At 38.9% G+C, this 20,530-nt stretch overlaps 1 protein-coding gene across 8 annotated transcripts in view; it reads left to right on the top strand.

Moving 5' to 3' along the window:
• msi2 (musashi RNA binding protein 2) overlaps positions 1 to 20,530 on the top strand; it is a 313,108-nt gene that overhangs the window by 285 nt on the left and 292,293 nt on the right. For all 8 annotated transcript variants that reach the window (XM_023962329.1, XM_023962328.1, XM_023962327.1 and 5 more), the window contains exons 2-5: positions 233 to 273; positions 554 to 635; positions 1,124 to 1,208; positions 17,943 to 17,984. In XM_023962329.1, the coding sequence (XP_023818097.1) occupies positions 233 to 273; positions 554 to 635; positions 1,124 to 1,208; positions 17,943 to 17,984 (250 nt within the window). The remainder of the gene's footprint in view (positions 1 to 232; positions 274 to 553; positions 636 to 1,123; positions 1,209 to 17,942; positions 17,985 to 20,530) is intronic.

Raw genomic sequence — 20,530 nt, 5'->3', positions numbered from 1 at the left:
CGTGCCGGATTCGAAGGCTGTTTTTTCTCTCTCTCCCAGATGCAGTTTTAAGATGTGAAGCGACAGTAACCCCCCCTTCCTCCCCCCTCCTTTTTTTAAAATGTAGATAATTAGCACGCGCGAGTGTGTTTTCATAGTCCTTTATCCTTTAAGGTCGCTTTTAGAAGTAGTTAGTCGTCAAAATGGCCGAACTGACATCTGGACTCACTTCTGTTGTGTTTTCCCCTTACAGTAAAATGTTTATCGGTGGCCTCAGCTGGCAGACCTCACCAGGTGAGACTGTTATTCTTCGACATTTCGGCTTGTTTTGTCCGTCGCTGTGACTGGAGTGCTCGCCGGCGGCTGCCTCGGCGGTGAACGTGCGCCGCGCGCCGGGGGGACTGTATGGGATATCTGTGTGTGCTTGTTCCGTGTTATTTTTGATCTCCGTCCATCTCAAGTCCTCTATTCGACCCCTATGCGCATCGCGGGGTATTTTTGAAAGACAGCAGCGTGCCCGTGTGCGTTCGCTGCCAAATGACCCGACATGTCCTCCTTTCTTTTCTCTTCACAGACAGCCTTAGAGACTATTTTAGTAAATTCGGAGAAATAAGAGAATGTATGGTGATGAGAGACCCCACGACAAAACGCTCAAGGTAAAACACCGCTTTGCTTATTTTATTTTTATTTATTTTTTAATTTCCCCCTTCACTTTTCCCCCTCTCCTGCTCACATGACGATGCCGCTCACTTTGACCGTGTTTAGTCTTAATCCGGCGTGTGTGTCCGCGCGCCCATGTGCGCCTGCGTGCGGTTCACAGCAAGCCAGATAAGCTTAAATGCTCGCTGCTGTAAAGCTGCGGCCGAATGCAATTTGACATTGACTTTGTGACTGCAGCACAGTGTCGGCGCAGCGTCGCCTCTCATTGTAACACAGCAAAAAAAAAAAATAAAAAGGAGGATCAGAACTAGACCTGCTCTATAACCTGAATTAAGAGATTGGTGCTAAATTAGTGCATGAATATTAAGGTCATAGGAGTTAAAAAAAACTCAAAAGAAACACATAACAGATGATGGTTGTAAATGACTCAAATGTGCATTTTGATTGCATTTAATGCTGTTTTTATTGTTTGTTTGTTTTGCAGAGGATTTGGGTTTGTTACGTTTACAGATGCTGCCAGTGTAGATAAAGTCTTAGCCCAACAGCACCACGAATTAGACTCAAAGACGGTAAGTTCATTTTATCCACATTTATTTAAGACTTTGGTCTCCCATTCTATCTTTTTTTTTTTTTTTTGCCAACTGGGACACTGCTTAAGTCTCTGCGGGCAAACACCCTTTAGATTACGCAGGCCGTGTTAATCAGAGCCAGCTCCAGCGTGACTCTCCTTAGTTTCACCACAACCCTACACCAAATATGACACGGGCTCACTTCTTTTACTTCTCTGGTCGAGTGTGTCTGACACGCCCCCTTTCTTTGCTACGGCCACATGTTCAGCGTGCACATATCTCATGTGGACACAGAAGGGTGTGCTGTCTCAGGATCTGCTGCCCCGCTGCTGTTGACCCAGCAGAATTTATTTATTTATTTATTATTTTTTTTTGCAATGACTCCTGATGGTTTGATGAGGCAAAAAAAAAAAAAATACAGCATTTCTCTATGTTTTGATCCAAAACAGAGTTTCAACTCCAAAACACAGAGAGTTCTGATCCACGTGGCTGGAACTAATGATAAATGCAGCGTATGATAGCAGGTGGTGGAGCACTGCCTTACATTCCTGCCAGTATAAAATTGGTGTTTTGTTTGAAAGTCAACAGGAAGGTAGCACACAGGCGTGCACTCATCTCTAGGAAAAACGAAGGAACTGTATCGCGATTGACTTTAGGAATTTGTCAGGGGATGAATAATTTAAGATGTTAGTCGTTTTTGAGAGATTTTTTCGAGTGATGGATTAGATAGGCTTCAGCTGAAATTATGTTTGTCTGGGATTTCTTCTCCTTAATATTCAGATATGCCGGTGTGGTGTGCTTGCGCTCGCATGAACAGCAGAGGCGGCGAGTGTGTGCTACCCATTCCAGCTCTTTGTAGAGATAGATTTCATAGGGTTTTTTGCAGATAAGTTCAGGAAGCTGCAATGCTTGGTAACCTTTTTCATTAATGCAAATTGAGGGTTTATTTTAAAGTAAATCTTAAATTTACATTTATTTTGAAGTTTCTGGACATTGAGAGCAGTTAATTGTTGACCCATTGACTGTGTATGAGAACTGGACTGAGTGACCCCCCCCCGCATTCCCAATAGGAAGTACCCGCTGGCTTCAAGAAGCCAAAATTTAATGGACTTTTACTGAGAAATAAACAGCTATTATTCAGTCATTACTTTTGTTAGAGTAACCATTCATCCTGTTACATTTTTTGACATGTTCTTTCTAATCCTAACTTTTCTCTATATTTTTTTCTGTAGTTCAAGTTATTCAAGTTATACACTGACCAATCAGACGCTTCAATAAAACTATGTTGAACATTCAGAATATTTGATTGACAGATTCTTTCGAGCCCACTTTCATTGGAAAGGAATCACATCTGTTGACTAATTGAAAGACTCCGTTCAGGTAAAAGCTGCTTGCAATGACTCGCCAGAGGTTACGACAGGTCAGGTTTTGTGGCTTCCTGCTGGAAAATGTGTTGCGGTGTGTCAGCACAGACACATTGAACTTGTTATCATCCCTGCCCTGTCAGTTTTCTTATAGCCTTCATGGGGAAAGAACAGGCGGATAGCGAATAACAATGGCTTCATTTTCCTCTGCAAATCCGTAGATATGGAGTAAACTCAAGGTGAAATGACCAATGAACGAAGCTGACAGCTTAGCAAAACTCATAAAGCGGGAGGGGGGGGGGGACGCAGTGCGTTGCTTTACGGGGGTGATGATTCAAACATACTTTGAATTTTGGAGCTTTTTTTGATAACTTCAAGTTTGACATTTTGAATGAAGAGCTTCGTGACAGCTTGACAGCATATGCACTAACAGCAAAGGTCGTGGGGGAAGGGAGCGGTGGAGGTGTGTAACGAGGGGGGGGGGGGGGGGGGGGGCACACATAGAAATACACTTGCGAGGAGGCCTGCTCAGCTCCAGGGTTTTGCTGATGCTTGATAAACAGAACTGGTGTTGCTTTACCGCCTCCCCCCTCAGCAGGCAGCAAAGGAAAGACAGTGGGAATAAAATTCCTCATATTTGAACCAATCCATTAACGTCTTCCCATCACCTCATTACACTGCGATTAATTTCAGAGCACCTTTTGCAACTAAAAGATTTTTGATCATTTTCTAATAAGCAAAAACATTCTGTCTTGATCAAAACAGTAGCGGCATTTATCTGTTTTACAGAGGCGTAAAATATTAATAACAGATTATTACTTCAACAGCTGGACAGCCACCATGCAACACATTTATTATAGGTCACTAATAACACTCTCAATCTACCTTTTAATATCTATTACCTGGTTGGCTTGACATCCCATTCTCCCCGTTTTGTCCCTCATTTGAGAACTGACAGAAACCTACCTGAAGAACTGAACAGTGACATTTGAAGGTCTGATGAAAAGACTCTGGAATGCAAAGCCACGGCAAAGTTCTGCATCCTAACCCCCCTCTGCCACTCACTCCCGCGCTCACTCAAAGGGGCTTGTTGTGAAGAATTTCATTCTTTATTTTTTTGCCTCTATCAGTCTTTTTCCTTTGAAAAAAATCAATGCACCTCACAGCCAAAACCCACTTCAGACTTTAAAAAGGGTACATTTCTGTCTCCCCCTTTTAGTAGAGCGCTAACAACAAACAGGATGAGACTCTTAAACTGAGGTATTATGGGATAAGATATTTGATATCAGTTTTTTTTATATATTCAGTTTTACATTGTAAAGTTAGTTAGTAAGCTAGTTATTTAGTCTTATGTGTGCACTGTTCTGTCATTTATCGCTGGGATACGTTTTAAAAATGCCCCTCAATAGGTGAAATCAATAGGATTGTAAATGTTTTTAAGGCCCATACCATGCTATTCTTAAGCCTTTCAGAGTAAACTATATCCATATTTATGATAATATATTATCTTTGGCACACTAAAAAAGACATTTTTTACTTTAAAAGTTTGTTCTCTTAGCCAGAAGTAAAGCGTCTCGATCTCTGAGGCTCCGGCTTTTGCTCCTTTTGGGTGCCGCCCATTTCAGGACGTCAACCTGGAGTCGGGATCGGCAGCGTGTTTTCGTTTCGCACACAAAAACAAACAACATCGGAACTTTTGCATCACTGCTATCTCTGCAGAGAAAGTGTGTGTTAGCCTGGGGGCCTCACTTGTGTTCGTCACAATGTGAGAACCCATTCATTTTCGTGGATTGGGAGGGTCTGGTGGTCAGAGCAAAGGTTTTTAGAGGAATACTCAAAGATGAGTGAATTGATTAAGATACCGCTTTGGGGTTGTTTATAGTGAGGAATGGATATTATAATACACCTAAAAGCTCCAAAAAGTTGATTTTGCATTATATAAACCAATTAATGCTGTTAAAGCTCTCACTGCAGACTCTATACACTTGAATTGAATTGACATTAACATTTTGACACTCTTCTCTTTTGTCTAAACTCTCAAAGTTCAAATCTTCGTAGAAAAATAAGTGCAGTATTATAGAAAGAAATAAAAAAGATCTGATCATAGTCAAAGATTTAAGGAGATCTGACAAACTGAACGCATCCTGTCCAGGAGACAAAGCATGAAGGAGATTGATTGACAAGGCTTCCAACTAGTGAGTACGCAGAACACAGTGCACTGTTAAAAAGAAAAGAAGAAAAGTAACATGCAAAATTGCACTGAAGAAAATCTGGGAGAGAGGAACCGCGCTAGGTAAAGGGACCACTGTATTCAAATATGGGTAACATTGACAGCAGTAGTAATTCTTTGAGTACAGCTTCAATTGGAAGTTTTAACATTTCCCTAATCAGTGGGAAATTAAATGGCAGAAGTTCACAGAAACATCTGCAGAAGTGGATTTTCGTGAGTTGCTCGGTTTATATTCAGAAAACTTAGATCAGATGATTACACACATCGGAGAAAGCTGTTTGCGTTGTCTTCCTCACCATTCATCACTGTAGCGTATCTCTGGGTTGTCCAGACCGCATTGCATTAGCATCTATCATGTCTTTTATAGAGTTGCTCTGCAGAAATAGAAAAGATAAACCGGTAGAGAGAATGTGCATAGTTGTTGATGTGTAAGCAGATGTTGCTTTGACAGTAGTCGTTTACAGTTACAGCACACCAAAAAAAGTCCTCAACTGAATCTTTGTTGCCACAAAAGCTTTAGGACCGTGCCACTAAAGCAGCAGATTTGTCATGTCATTCTTTTTTTATAAATAAAAGAGATTACAATCAGATTAGTTTAGGATTAGGTTAGTTTTGGGGTTGTTTTTCCGATTTTCTCGTAGTTTTTAATCACTTTAAAAGCAGAAGGATACATGAAAACATCCCCTCCTTCTGTTTGGTTATTTGTCATGTTCATTGTTGTCATTTTGACACTTTTTCAAAACAAAACCTTGAGTCGAGTAGTAAATATTTAATGAGAGTACCTGCCTTAAATTTTCAAATATTTTTGAGTACAAGAGGAAAGCCTTGATGTAAGTAAGGTTTCTTCAAAGGAATGCTACATGTTTTTAACAGGTGATTTATATATATTATATAACTAAACTACATAACAATTGAGATACACACTCATACATTTGACTGGAGACGGTGTTAAATCAAATAGACTTGTTCTGTCATCTTGTTGTTTTTTTAGTTTGTCAGTTTCATGTTATGTGAGAAATTAGGAGGCTTAAATTGATGAATTATAAATGAGATACTGGATGCAGCTACAGAGTAGATTTGCACATTTGGATTGTTATGAGGACTTTAAACATATTTGTAAAAGTTACAATTTGTATAGTGGCTTATAATAAATTTTATTTAAGTTGAGGTTTTTGAATAATGTTCATTTATTTTTTAAATTTGATATTACATTTGTTTTAATTGAGATTTAAACAAACAAACACGATATTTTGAAATAAAGAACAGATTCAAACAGAACTGGTAGTGCAACAATCTGTAGGATTTGGTCAATTTTTAGTGCTTTTTAATTACCTTCATTTAATTATTTGAAATGACATGTCTATCAATCTCAGCAGCCAACAAATAACACAATGTTAATTATTTAGTCTTGGGTAATGTCTTACTAGTTTTCGCATGGCTGTAGATGTAGGATAAATTAAATCCAATAGTGAAAGAAAATCTGACTCACAGTGATGCATGGTGGTGGTCTTATCATGGTGTAAGACTGCTGTTGTATATTTGTTGAATGAAGAGATGAAGTAGAAAGATTATCAAAGCCTTTCATTTAATCTTTGGGAAAAAGTGTGTTTGCGTTTCAGCAAGATAAAGTTTTAGGCGTTATAGAAACAACCACGAGAAGTTAAATGTTGTAGCAGTTAGCCCTAAAGGGTTTTTAAAAAAACATGTCAAAGCTGATTAGGTGTGTATGTGAACAAATTAGTTTTTTGGAGAAGAAACAACTAGGCCAAGGCCTCGGTCTTATGCAAGTACAATAAAAACACTGCATCTCAGTTCTTAGTATTGATAGTATATGAGAACTGGACTTAGTGACCCCTTCCCCCGGCATTCCTATTAGAAAATACCAGCTGGTTCCAAGAAGCCAAAAGTAAGAAGTAAACAGCTATTATTACTCAGTCATTCTATTTGTCAGAATAACTGTTCTTGCTTTGCTACCTTTTTTGACATGTTCTTGTTAATCCTATTTTTTTCATATTACTACTGTAGTGCAGGTTATTCAAGTTATAAACTGACCAATCAGATGCCTCAATAAGAATATGTGGTCTCACATCGAACGTTGGAAACATTTGATTGATAGAGTTCAAGTAGCCCCTGGAAGCCTGAACCGTCCGAAGCGAAGTAATAATGCATACTTCGAAGGCCATTAACCCGCTTATACCATGGTCACTTACTAAAGAAATAAATAGTAACCAGTTTCTAGTCCTTAATTCTTGTTTTTTTCCAATTTGGATCACTTTTCTCACAAAAAGCGGACAATTTGTTACCACCGCGTAACAAATAGTCCGCATCGCGCCGCACCACCGCTGCAGTCTAGATTCGCAGATTATAAAGCGATATATATATTGAATAAAGCATCAGTTCAGAGAGAAAGTTCACCTCGTACTGTTTGTTCTTATCCAGATGATGAAGCAAAAGGTTGTTTTAGTGATACAAAACATTTAAGCTAAGTGACCGGAACTTCTTTTTTCACTGTGCGGTTATCCTGTGGTATATCACTTTTTAATGCACACCCAGCAGCCAATCAGAATCGAGTATTCACCCAGACCATGGAATAAATAATTATATGCAATTTACCAACTTTAAAATTAAACGTGCATTATTATTATTATTCTTACTAAAACTCAATACCTAGTAAAGGCTTACAGTTTTAAGTTTGAGACATTTATGGAGGTGATAGGTTAATAATCTGTGCTCATAGTTTGGATGTTTACAGTGAGGTAGAAAAAAGCTTTGAAGACATCACCATAGTAGGCATGAATAGGCAGCAGCTCAATACAATGTGGACAGAAAGTCAAACACGGGAGCCAAACTCGCTTGCGTTAAAGTGTGAGCAGGTGCTTTGTCTTTTTGCATTTAATTGAGGGCAAAGGCAGTAACAGGGAGTCCTGTATCTGTCACATTTCTCATGCAGATCACTGGGTGTCTGCTTAGGCGGAAGCCCGTTTTCACTGCAAAATTCGAATCCCAAATCTAGGGATCATAAGGAACTGCCTTTTTGAGGTGTTATTTTACAACAAAAATCAGTGAAGATTGACAGCGCAGATACGGCACATTTATGTTGTAATTTCTTGTCTGGTCTCTTGTTATCACACATGCACACCTGTGGACCCGTTTGCACACTTATATTGGGAGAAGCTGCAAGCATTGATAAGGCTTTTTCCTTTTAGCTTAAACACCGCAGCACCACGCTTGTGTAGATATGTCTTAAGAGAGAAGAAGAGAGTTTACCCAGGAGCTGCAATAATATATGAATACCTTTTTTATTTTTATTTTTTTTTTAACTTTTTTAAGATGTGAACTTAAGATAGATGCTGTTTTCTGCCCTGATCTCCCACAGTCACATGCAAAGGTAGCCCTTGGAGGCTCACTTGTAAAAAGGAGTGGGAGATAAAAAGATGCTGGGGTGGGGTTAGGGGGGGTTTCTTCTTGGTCTGTTCTCATTTATTATGTTGACTTATCAGGTTGTATAATGTCTGGAGGAAATCCACTTTTGCTCCTTTGGGAGATCATACAACAAAGGTGCATCTAAACATATTGGGCGCAAGTTTTCTAATTGTGAGAAAAATGGAGTAAGCGGGCTGTTTCGCTTTAGGCTGCAGCCATGTGAGGTAATTCACCAGTAGCACAGCCTTAGCATGTCGTGCCGATGTGCTCCACATGAACTGAACCGTGTAAACTGGTAAGATAGTTAGGATTTATCTAAAGTACTCACACTGCAAAAAGGCACACATCCTGTAATTGCAGGGCTCTTTGAAAATGACATTACATTAGTGGTTGCCAGTCAATTGTACATAAAAGATTCTGCTACCATGAGATTGCAAAAGTAATTGAATCAAAGGGGGAAAAGAGGACCTCATACATCGTATTGACAGCTCTAGATAACAGCAGCTGCTAATAATAAGACTCTAATCTATGCACCAAATGAAATATTTTGTCAAAGGTTCTCTCATTTATCGTGTTTGAATACTAGGTCTTACTCTTGGCTGAAATTTGTTTATTTTTGTACCGGTATATTGCTAGGAAAAAACAATAGGTAAACAATGCGATGTAGATTGTTATTCCATGTTCCATTCTAGTAAGCATTTTGATTACAGCTTACATTTCAATATGCTGCATCTTCAGCTACAGTAATTTCTCTCCATAACAATTTGATATTATGGTCGTATTCTCCAGCCCTACATGTCTTTGGCACATTCAGGTCGGAGCAGATTGTTCATTTAACTCCAAGTCTGTTTTCTGCCTGTGATTTTTTTTTCCGCTTGGAAGAAACCCCCAAAGATCAGGGTTAATAAAATACTTTTACTGCTGTTATATGAGGACCACAGCACTGCAGCTGAATCAGAGGAGCAGCTTCTGTTATGCATCTTCATTTTATGATGTTTAATACGTTTCCCGGGTTTTAATGTGACTTGTGTGTGTGATTTTTAGCAGATTGCAATGTTCTTTCCAGAGAGCAGCATCTCTCTCCTTGCAACCCTGCCACGCACCACCTTGTTTTTCCACTGTGTTCCTGATGCTCACGAACACTGACACCTGCGAATGTGAGTGAGGCCTCTAGTTGCTTTGGAGTTATCCGTGGTCCTCTGTGACCTCGCTGACTATTACATACCTTGCTTTTTGCTAGCCAACCCGTGCTAATGCACCGTCTTCGGGGGTGGGGGGTGGGGGAGTCCAGGTTCCTGGGACATGGTTTTGTAACCTTTTCCAGCTTGATGAGCATCAACAGCTCCTGTTCCAGGGATCTTTAAAACAATCCCACATGGGTATTTGGCTAGTAGGGAATCATTTCCTGTTTCATTTTAACCCTAATAACAAATATTTACTTCGTTTAGCATCTTACAAATGTGATTTCTAAGCCATCATCTCACAGATTCCTTGATTAACTTGCCGTCAATCTTTTGCATCTTTAGGGTTTCTTCTTAGAAAAAGGGTAAAAAAAAAAGTATTTTGAAAAAAAAGATCAAATGTATTAAATCACTTAATTAAAAACATTTTTTTCCAGAAATGAACAGAATTTCATGTCATAAAGCACAAAACGTTCTGAATTGAAACCAGGGGAATTTATGTGTTATGTGTTATAATATGTGTTTTTGGTGTTTTTGACCTGTTTTTGTGGCATTTTTGTCATGATGGAGGAAAAAGGAAAAGGAAAAATAAGATGAAAACTGCATTTGTGAGTATTTCTTTATTCAAATACTGGCGAATGAAGAGCTGACAAAAAAATGCTGTTTGAAAAAGATTGTAGATGTGACGTAGAAAATTAGCTTGGCAGACCACAAGCTCGTTGCTCTGCTCTGCTCTGTCTGATGCATTCACTTGCAGATAAATCCGTGTATGTTTTCCTCATCCGAGCTGAGATCTGGTTTGAAACTGTACAGCTGGATAACTCTGATATTGCTCACCCTTTTTCTTGCAGTGGTTGGGTTTGTCAGGGGCTGCAAGCAAAGGGTTGATGGGATATCAGCGCAAGCCTACTTCACACCAACAGTCCCAACCACAACTTAGAGCAGCAACTCAGCAAATTTCTAATAAACTACTGCCGCTCTGCAGAAACTATGTCCTTGAAAATGAAAAAGATTTTGCCTAAAAACAGCATAATTATAATTAAAAGACCACTGGGAATGCTTTTAAGAATGGATCAAAAGATTTTAATGTAACTTTAAAGTAAAATAGCATTAAATAAAAATGTCATCTTATTTTCCGCCGTCCTCCTGCCACCCATATAAAATGTTTTTGCTCCGCCACTGAGTGAAACAGATTTTTGGAAAATAAATAAAGCAGAATTTTAAATGCTAAAATAAATGCTTTATTGGTAACTGTTGTTCACATATTATTTAGCATTCAGGCTTCAAATGTAACAAAAAAAAAGGCAAATTTAAGAAGAAATAATTGAAAGAAAAAAACATATGGCTCATGGCTAGGATTGAAGTATTCTTGTAAATAAAAAAATCCCCTATTCTCTGAAGAAAAGGGTATTAATTGCTACTCTCCTTCTAATTTTGTAATTTTTCTTAAGGAGGCATTCATCTTTTTATGTTATCTAAAAAGGCACTTGTACATTCCTTACAAAGATTATTGAGTAAATCCTCACTTTGTGTTGTTCTGAGTGTGACTCAAACAATCAGTTTAATACAATTCCGTGCAGGCAGTTGTTTCCTTCTGATAATTGTAATATCTTAAGCTGACAAAAGACTTTGACATTTAATACTTTTTAAGTGCTCCTTTGTGCATTGAGGAAAAACAAATTTCTTAATAGTAAACAGAAATTCTCAGCAGGACGGAAACACAAATCATTAATGAGATAAAGATGGGGTGTGATGCTTTTTTTTAAACGTGATCTCTAAAAGCTAGATGAATTGTCAAGTATTGGACTTTGGTATTCAAAGCATAATGTGCTATGTTTGCTCAATTAGGTTGCACAAAATAATTGAGTTTGAATTGGTTATGCCTGGGGTTGTGTGCTAACACCAATCTTTAAATGAAATTCATTACAAGCAGGGTAACCGGGCCCAGGTGTTATTGAATTCATTTCTCATTTTGACCTGATTTAGAGCGATAATGGTAATAAGTGATACTGGCAGAAAGATGACAGTGACATTGTGGCATCGCAGCTTCCCTTCAAACAGATTAAAATGCAGTGAGTCTCAATGGCTTAATTGATCCATGCAGATGGCGCCTTTTCTTTGTGAGTTTCAATTGTTTTTTTCCCCCCAGCAGGATACAATATAATTTTCTTTAAGAACTCCATCTGTGCTGAAGAAAAACTTTCAGAAATGCTTAGAGTTAGCAAGTTAAATTCACATTACTCAGGATTATATGTGACAAAACGGGAGGAAAAAAGCGCAAAAGAGCAGCCTTTATTTTATGTTCATTTTCAAACTCATTATTATTCCAACAAGGACAGTTTAGGTTGACATTGCTGTTGAGGCAGTTCATGACTCTTCACTGTAAGTGCAAGGTTGATGAGACCCCTTTCAGCCCCCCACCCCCTCCCCCACATACCTTCAGAGCAAGGAAATTAATGAGGAAAATGAAGCTAATAGTATAACAAGCTCAAGATGGAGAAATAGGCTGATGTGACGCTTCCTCCTGGTTGTTTGGCAATATCTGGAGGCGTCACTGGCCTCAGACACTCATTTTCTTCCTGTCATAGTCAATCAGGGATTTCTGCCTAAAATAAAAGTGATGCTGTGCTGCAACAATGACCAGCACAGTGTTGGTTTTGGTTGGTCTGCATACAAAATTATTTTCCCTTTTTACTGCCATGGTGAGGATTAGACAATATCAATCAGTCTAAATGAAATGTATGAAAAAAAAGTATCACTAATGTTTGAGTTTTAAATGCAATTACTAGTTCAAACAATCAATATGTGGTTATGTGGTCATTTAAATTGCATTGCCAGCTGGAAAAACCCCCAAAAGGTTGTACTTACAATGTTTCTTTCAGCCCCTTCAGGAAGAATATCAATTGAGTTTGACAAGACCAGTGGTATTGGTCCATCCTACCAAACACTTTAAACTCAAAACCAAAGCAGATACTTGGCAGATCTATTTGGCTAAAAAATCATTCAGAAAGGAAGTCATCTAACATGCTGCATATTTTAAAAAAAAGGTATGTATGATGAGGATTTTTAAAAGAAAATTTTGTTTAACGTTTTTTAAGTAAATGTAGGATTATAGGATGTGGTAGTTAATTCTTTAGTCACATGCACCCATATGGGGGTTGACCTTTATGGGTGTTGTGGGTTTTTGGGTTGTCCAGGCCCATGGAGGGTCGTAGACAGGTGCAGCTGCTCTTAAAAGGGGCGCAGGTGTGTCTTGCAGTTCCCTGGAGAAGTGCACAACCACCTCGAGGGATAACATGAGAATGGACCAAACCATTGTTGTGTGGGCTGTGAGTGTATCGTGAAGTAAGGATAATATCAGTTGCGCTTATATTTGACAAATACGTGATGCTGTCAAACGATACCCTTACGCCACTAGTGGTTAGTAAAGTGGAGGAACTGGCTCATAACTGATTGTGCACGTAAAGCCACACGCACAGGTGTGCAGGTAATACATAAGTCTGTAGGATGCCCACAACAAGCTCTGATTGTCTAATTTCCTAAATTCAAACAGCCAGGCAGCGCACAAGGAGCACACACCTATCACTTGAACAGCTCAAATGGGTTTCTTGCACAGGATTTGTGCAGGATTTGGGTAGTTAAATTACTGAAAAATTCATACAACATGCTAGTGTCTCAGCTACTTAACCCTATCTTGTCTTTCCGTGTTACGTGTTTGCCGTGACCTGTCGCCTGCGCGATGCACATAAAAAAATGTATATGAACATTTTTGCGTTCATATACACATTTTTGTCAAAATTTGATATTTCCTGCAAGCCACTTCTGTGCCTCATACAGGTTTACCCATTTTCTGCCTGCAGACAACCGGTATCCATCTGTAGTTGTGACTATGGCTTTACATGGAACATTAAAGTTTACATTACATTAAAGTTTAGGCGGTTCTCAGTCGACTCCAAACTATTAACCAACATGTTTCATCGTGAAATTTCTTAACCTTAACCTTTATCAGACTGTGAGGAAGGTGCAAAACACAGTTTTTGCACCTTGCAGACGTATTTCTTTAGAAGAAAAAATCCCTTCTATTGTTAAAGGCTGTGTTGGTTCATTTAAGAGCACTTTTATTGTAATTGCAATAACTCCTGCCAACCATGAATGCAGCACCAGGCTTTAGAAGTGGCTCTTCAATTTAAAAGAAAAACTCATCTCAAGCAAATTATGTTGTTTGGAGAAATTGCCATTAGGATGAGTTAAAGAAAAGAAAAGGGACATTAAATAATGTGTGGATTTTTGCCACAAAAAATATAATTTTTGATTAAATGTTCATTTTTAAATCCTTTAGGTTCAATCCTATTTCTTTGACCAAATCTGTTTGGGTTTTCTTCCGTCAGTTCAAAACCAAATCGACTTCTTGGGGGTATTCCAGAAGGCATGTGTAAATTACCCTGATTTTATCCCTGAAGTCCCCCACTAACTTACTTACTGTGGGCATGTGGGTTCCAAAAGACCGGATATGAGTTGGCGTAATTACGCTCGACTTGGTAACCCTGGGTTAATGCACGTACACGGCAAATACATAAAGGCATTCTCAATTGATGACCGATTTCCAGAGTCAGCATGGAAACGCGTGGAGAAAGAAAGAGAGCGCTATACTTCAGTGAGACCGAGTCGGAGGTTTTAATGACAGCGTATGAAGATTATACGGCCATCAAAAAAGTAATATGGCTGCATCATCAGCAAAAAAAAGAGTTTCTGCTTGTAGAAAAATAACAAAGTAAACGCACGAGTTTCTATCTGATTTCTATTTTCATTGTGACGCATATATAACTTGTCCAACTTAAATAAATTACTTAAATTGTTAACAAATAATTGAGTTAAATTAATTCAACCTAATTTCTTATGTCTATCCAACTCAATAATTGTTTATACAACTCAAATTTACACATTTATCTAACTAAATATCATATTAGTCCGATTCAATTAAATGTTTTTCCATCTTAATTTTTTATTGTACTTCTTGAACTCTCACAGGCCGCAGATATTCTCATTTTTATAACATTAAAATGAATGGTACATTGTGGGTTTGCAACATGAAGTACGTATTAATTTACTACGACTTTGAATTTAACATCAGTTCTTGCTACATAATGCAGAACAAGTGGCGCTAAATAAACTGATCATCCTCTCCCTCCCACTCACTCATGGTGCAGAAAGAATTAAACATAGTACTAGGCCTGCACAATATACCGCAAATTTATCGTTATCGCGACATTAAGCTGTGCAATATGCATACCGCAAAAGACGGCGAAAATCGCAATAAATGGTTACCTTTAAATGTGCTAAAACAATCTCATGGCAGCTTGAAATATTGAACAAATGAAATAAATCCCTTTATGCATTTAACCAATCGGAAGGACCCGTTTACGTTGTTGATCAATCAGATGAGCCCTTTTATGTTTGATGTTTGCCTCCTACGTCGACGAGGGTCATTTGGAGTATAATTTTTAAACTGTTGCAGTGAAATGGAAATGATGTTTTTTGTTGTTTTGCTGTTTGTTTATATACCGCAAATTTTATCGTTATCACAATATTAATCACCAATATCGCATATCGCGAGTTTTCCTCATATCGTGCAGCCCTACATAGTACGATAAAATAACTAGGCAAAACAGAGTAAAACAGCTAAACAACTAGACACATTTGGTCAAAAACCCGTACTTAAATGCCAATCCGTCCAGGCAGGCAAAGAAAAAGGTATCCCACAATTCCTTGTGCTGCCAATCTAACAGCAGCACCAAAGTTACACCTACCGTAATTTCCGGACTATAAGCCGCTACTTTTTTCCTGCGCTTACAGCCCTGAGGCTTATTCAGTGACGCGGCTAATTTATGGATTTAATTGGTGGCCGCCATGTACGTACTTTCGGACTCAGTGCATGGTTTGAATTTTCTATCCAACTCCAAGCAACAAGTCATTTATTTTTCAACACACCTCTAAGCAGCCAAACAGCATGCCCTTCACTTCAGTTCTTAGACACTTCAGTCATGGTTCAACAAAAAGAAACACGCATGCCCGGCCGCATCCCAGAATCCTTTGGTGCCATTAGACCCAACGTGCACATGATCGCCACTACAATATGATGCAGCTTTCAAGTTAAAAGCAGCGTGAAAAAATCCACCATCACCAACGGGTTTGGAAAAGCCGGTCAGCTGCTGACGGAAAAGCAGCAATCTGCAGCTTGGCTGCAAGTAAATATGTGGGAATAACATCAGCCTTTATTTTGTCGGGACACGACTGGAAACACAAATCGACGTAATCTTTTTCACTGAGCTGAATTTTGCATTGAAAAGCTCACAGCCTCCGTGTGAGCTGGAGACATGTTCTCCTGCTGCTCGTTCACATAGAGCTGCGGGGCCGATGGCAGTCTGAAGGCTCCCACACGTAACAACTCATCCGCCCCTCATCCACAAAACATACAGTATTAAGTCCGATTGCTCTGCACAGACACGATTTGCTCCGTCCACCGGCGCAATGGGGACGAAGCGCTCCTCCTTGGAGCCGCCCTGGCCAGGGGTGTCGGAGAAGATAGGTAGGGGAGACAAGGAGCGCGCGGGGCGAGCGCGGAGCGCAGAAGCGTCCGCGGAGCAACAGTGTTTGTTGTAGAAGGAAACTTCTGACGCACGTGCTGTGCTGAGGCGCGCGTATCGCGCTGAGGCGCGCGCTTTTCAGTCGCCGCTGCTTTATTTTACTGGTGTGTTTTTTTAACCAGCCCTGTTACTCCCATAATGCTGCCGCGACACAAGCGGAAGGACAGCTGTTCTTCCGTTCGCCCCTCCATCCACTGCTGTTCCTTGCTCATTCTTAAACACGTACAACAGTGTGGCGAGCCGGGTTGGACCCGCCTTTAGCCCCTAAGACTCATGGGAAATGGGGGAACGCGGATGTAAATTTCCTCATCATAACTGAGGGATGTAATGTTGATTATATGGTTACTGTTTGTAATTTTATGTATGATACCTAGATTGTCAATAAGTAAAAAAAACTAAAAAAAAATAAATAAATAAAAACATAACTGAGGAACTTGTGAACAGAATAGAGGTGCATGCTGTTTGGCAGATGTGGGTGTATTTAAATACATGAGCCTGAGGCAAGGCTGTCTCCTCCCACAGTGTGCTAATGAATTGCACTCAGTCTCGGAGTCAGGACGTGATTTGTCAGGCTGACCATGTTGCCTAATGCATGAGGCTTGTACACTGACAAACACATGAAAATGGGTGGGTGCGGCTTGTAATCAGGTGCGCTCTATAGTCCGGAAATTACGGTACTTAATTGAATTAATTTGAATGAAAGTAAATTAACATGATAAGTTGACTGAACTCCAAAAAATGATTTATCTTAACTGAAAAAAATAATTAAGTTAGATCAATGTAAAATGTTGATCTTTACAACATCCATATGTGATTTTATCACATATGATTTCTGAGCTTCTTCATCCACTAAATCATCTTCAAATGGACACGCCATGCTCAATCACCTCTCTTAAACCAACTAACCTTCAACTAAACCTGCTCTAGACCAGGTTATGTTCAGAGCATGAGTTGCTATGGCAACTTGACATACCCTGAAACATACCTACATTTTTGGAACCGAAAGCTGAGGTTATCCGCTTCCTTGGCCTCAAACTAACCGTGGTAACTCACATAACCTGGAAAAGCCCCCTGCTTTGTGCATTTGTCACCCAGAATTAGGTAATTTCTGAAAATTATTTAACTTTCATCATTGCTCTGTGACATTTTTTACAAGACTGAACTTTCTTTTGAAAACTTTATGAATCTATGAAACCATTTCTCTAGCTTTTGGCTAATAATTTTTAGATTCTGCGTTTATGCAATGTTGTTATATTTAAATGCAGTCTGACCAAATCGATTCATGTGATTGATTCTGGACTTGCAGCTACATATTTTGCTTTTTCTTAATGCCCTTCTTAGGCCCCTTCGTCATTCAGCCTTTGTGCAAATGACCAGCTCATGCCCGTTAACAGCACCGCTTTCCTGTGCCACGTTGATAATGCAGCCTTTGCTGGTGGAATCATTTTTTTTGGTTGACTGCTTCTGAGGAGGGTCATCATGGCTCTGAATTTACATCACCTTTACACAATCTGTCTGATTGTAGATTGTCACCTTATTTGCAATTCTCCAGTTTGCAGTATTGGTTCATTTTCCTTCATGAATAAATGAAGGTGTGTAATCTGCATAATATTTGTCAAACCAATATTTGCCTCATTGATTTGATTGAGTTCTCTTCATCCACTTTAAGTACCTTTGTAAAAACCCTTTGATGTTTTAAATCCCATTTTGGTCCAAATAGGAAATCTCCATTGCATAAATGAAGAGCGCTGTTTTTTGTGTGTGTGTTTTTTATAGATGTATCAGTGAATTCAAAAAGATGGGAGACTCAAAATGTTGCTTAATAAAATGTTTAAAAAATGTTTTTTTGCTTTTGCGAATTTAACAGCAGAACTTTCTCTTCTTGTTCCTAGATTGATCCTAAGGTTGCCTTTCCACGTCGCGCTCAACCTAAGGTAAGAATCAAGCAAACACTATTTGTACTTAAAAACATGTCATCACAACTCATGTGCTCACTAGTGGTGGGAGAAACTGATTTATTAGTGTTTACATCCAAATTTGTACTAAGTACTAAAGATTTTTTTTATTCTATTCCAAAAAAGCAGGGATGTGTAGAAGGGGATTTGGAAAACGTGACAAAATAATCTGATTATCTCACTTTTCAACTATGATTTGGACATAAAAAACCCTCCAGTAATATAAAGTTGAAGAAAATGCACTGTAAATCAAAACAATGCAAACTATCAGCCACATCTTTAGGTTTTTTATTTTTAACTTTTCATATTTTTGTGTTTTGTACTATTCAATCATGAAGTTCCGTTACTGACTCAAGCCTACACACACTTAGGATTTTGTGTCAACTTTTGAAGAAAGGGACATTTAATATTATAAATTATTATTTTTTAAGTTCTTTTTAAATCAAAGCACTGCTCCAAAATATAATCTGAAAAATATTTCAGTTCTTTTGGAGGACGCGTTAAAAAAATTAAGGTAGATTAGAGTAAGTTGTTCATATAAATACAACTCTTAATGCGCTTAAATGTTTGGAACACATTAAACCTTATGGGTGTCTATGTCTAATCAGTGTCAAATCTATTTTACAGGGTTGTTATTTTTTATTATAGCCTGTTTGAATATTTAAATTATTCTGTCTGAAGAATTTGATGTTTTTGTTTGTTTAGTCATTAGTCTTAGAAAAGGTAGTCTTTTAGCTCAGTGTGGTAGACTCCTTTAATAAAAATCAGTGATTCAAGCCCCCCCGAACATATGCATCAATAAAGCTGCCCTCTAAATTGTAATGGAATTTAAAATGGTTATGCCCTCGCAGATTCCCACCTCTAGTGATCACAAAGCTTTCGCAACGAGATTCAATTACCCATGTATGTGAAGGTGAAATGACTGCATTCAAAAGAATTAATCAGCGTTGCTAAAATGGTTTTTGAACATGTTATGTTTGTTATTTGCTGAAGTGCGTTTTGTCATGAGCTATCTTGCTCTTAAAGGCAAACCTAGGAGACTTATTTTATGCATTGTTGCAATCTGCTGTTAATCAAATAGTATATTATGGGCTTGGTGAAAACTTTGTCATTTATATCATGACCAAGCTTGTTAATAAGTTATGTGCAGAAACAGTTAGTTGTTGGTTTGAGATGGAAAGTGTCAGGATCCACCTGAGTTGCTTTGCTGTGACGGTGCATTTTCATGTGAAAAAGTCTGACTGTATGGGCTCCTGTTTGCTTAAATGCCTCAAAGAGACGAATGCTGCTTCCTCAGTGACACTGATGGAGGAAATTTATCAGTTGGATTTTTCGCCTGTGTTGTTCCATGGCGTTCAGAGTTGAATGAGGTTGAGCGACACGAGTGATTTCTACAAACGTCTTTATTGTGCCGCATGCATGCAGAAATGATCACAATTAACGCTGAAACAATGGGTGTTCCCAGAAATAAGCCCGACTCCAATCATGCAGGAACTGTCGCACAAGCTCTTCGTGATGCATATTATCTTTTCTCTTCTTGATTACTGGTCTTGAGCGCTTCTATTGACAATTAAATATTCAGCATGTGCAGATGGTGCTGTGGCGTAGTCAAGAGCTTTGTTGACATGCCCCCCCATACACACACTCGTACACACACACACTGCCCTCCAGCTATTAATGTGCACACTATATTAAAGTGCACTGTACCGCTATTGAACATCATTATCAGAGCTTTTTTTTTTTCTTTCCCGCTTAAACTGCTTGGAAATTTGAAGGATTCCGAGCGCTTTATTGTGAAAGTTTTTCAGGTCTTAAATGAGGAATTGACGTTGAAAGCTGTGAAAGCCGGAGCACGGGGTGACTTAAGGATATCAGCACACAGCTGAGAAGCTGCAAAAGTGTTTTTTTTTTCCATAATACATGGCAAGTCTATCACTTTAACTTCTTCTGTTCGCAGCAGCGCTCATAAAAGTTGAAGGCACATTATTTTGGCCTGGATGTTGGATGATGCCCGCAGGTTTTAAGTGATAAAGCGACTGGGATTGCTCTTTTTCTTTTTTTCTGCGTATCATTTTTGTTAGCAGCATTAAACGGCCCTCCCAAGGCCTCAGAAGGGACACAGTTCTGTAGGTGTTCCGACTGAACATATTCACCATAACTCAATGAAATAAAGACACCAAAACAGCACTCAGTGAGGGATTGGTTCAATTTCCTCAGTCCATGTTTGTTAGAGAAGAAAAGCCTTTACTTTGAAGTGGATTATAACAGGGGTTTTTAAAACAATGGGTTTAAGGGAGTTGGATTAACATTGCAGGGGTTTGTATTTTATGTACAGTTGATTTTAAGACTTTTGAATGGAAAGTCCCATTCTGAGGTTTCCATTCAGAGTCCTCTCTGTTTGCATGTTCTTTCTTTGGTCCCCCTGTCATTGTCCGTCTGGATGGCTGCTTATGCAGCTGTTAAATACTTTTTTTTCTCTGCTGTTGTTGTTAAAAAGAAGCTTGGACGGGCAGGTGCTTTCGCAG

The sequence above is a fragment of the Oryzias latipes genome, chromosome 14 (assembly GCF_002234675.1).
Source record: "Oryzias latipes chromosome 14, ASM223467v1".
Classification (NCBI taxonomy): Eukaryota; Metazoa; Chordata; class Actinopteri; order Beloniformes; family Adrianichthyidae; genus Oryzias; species Oryzias latipes.
Note: the sequence above shows the minus strand (reverse complement) of the source record. Positions and strands in the feature narration are given on the sequence as shown.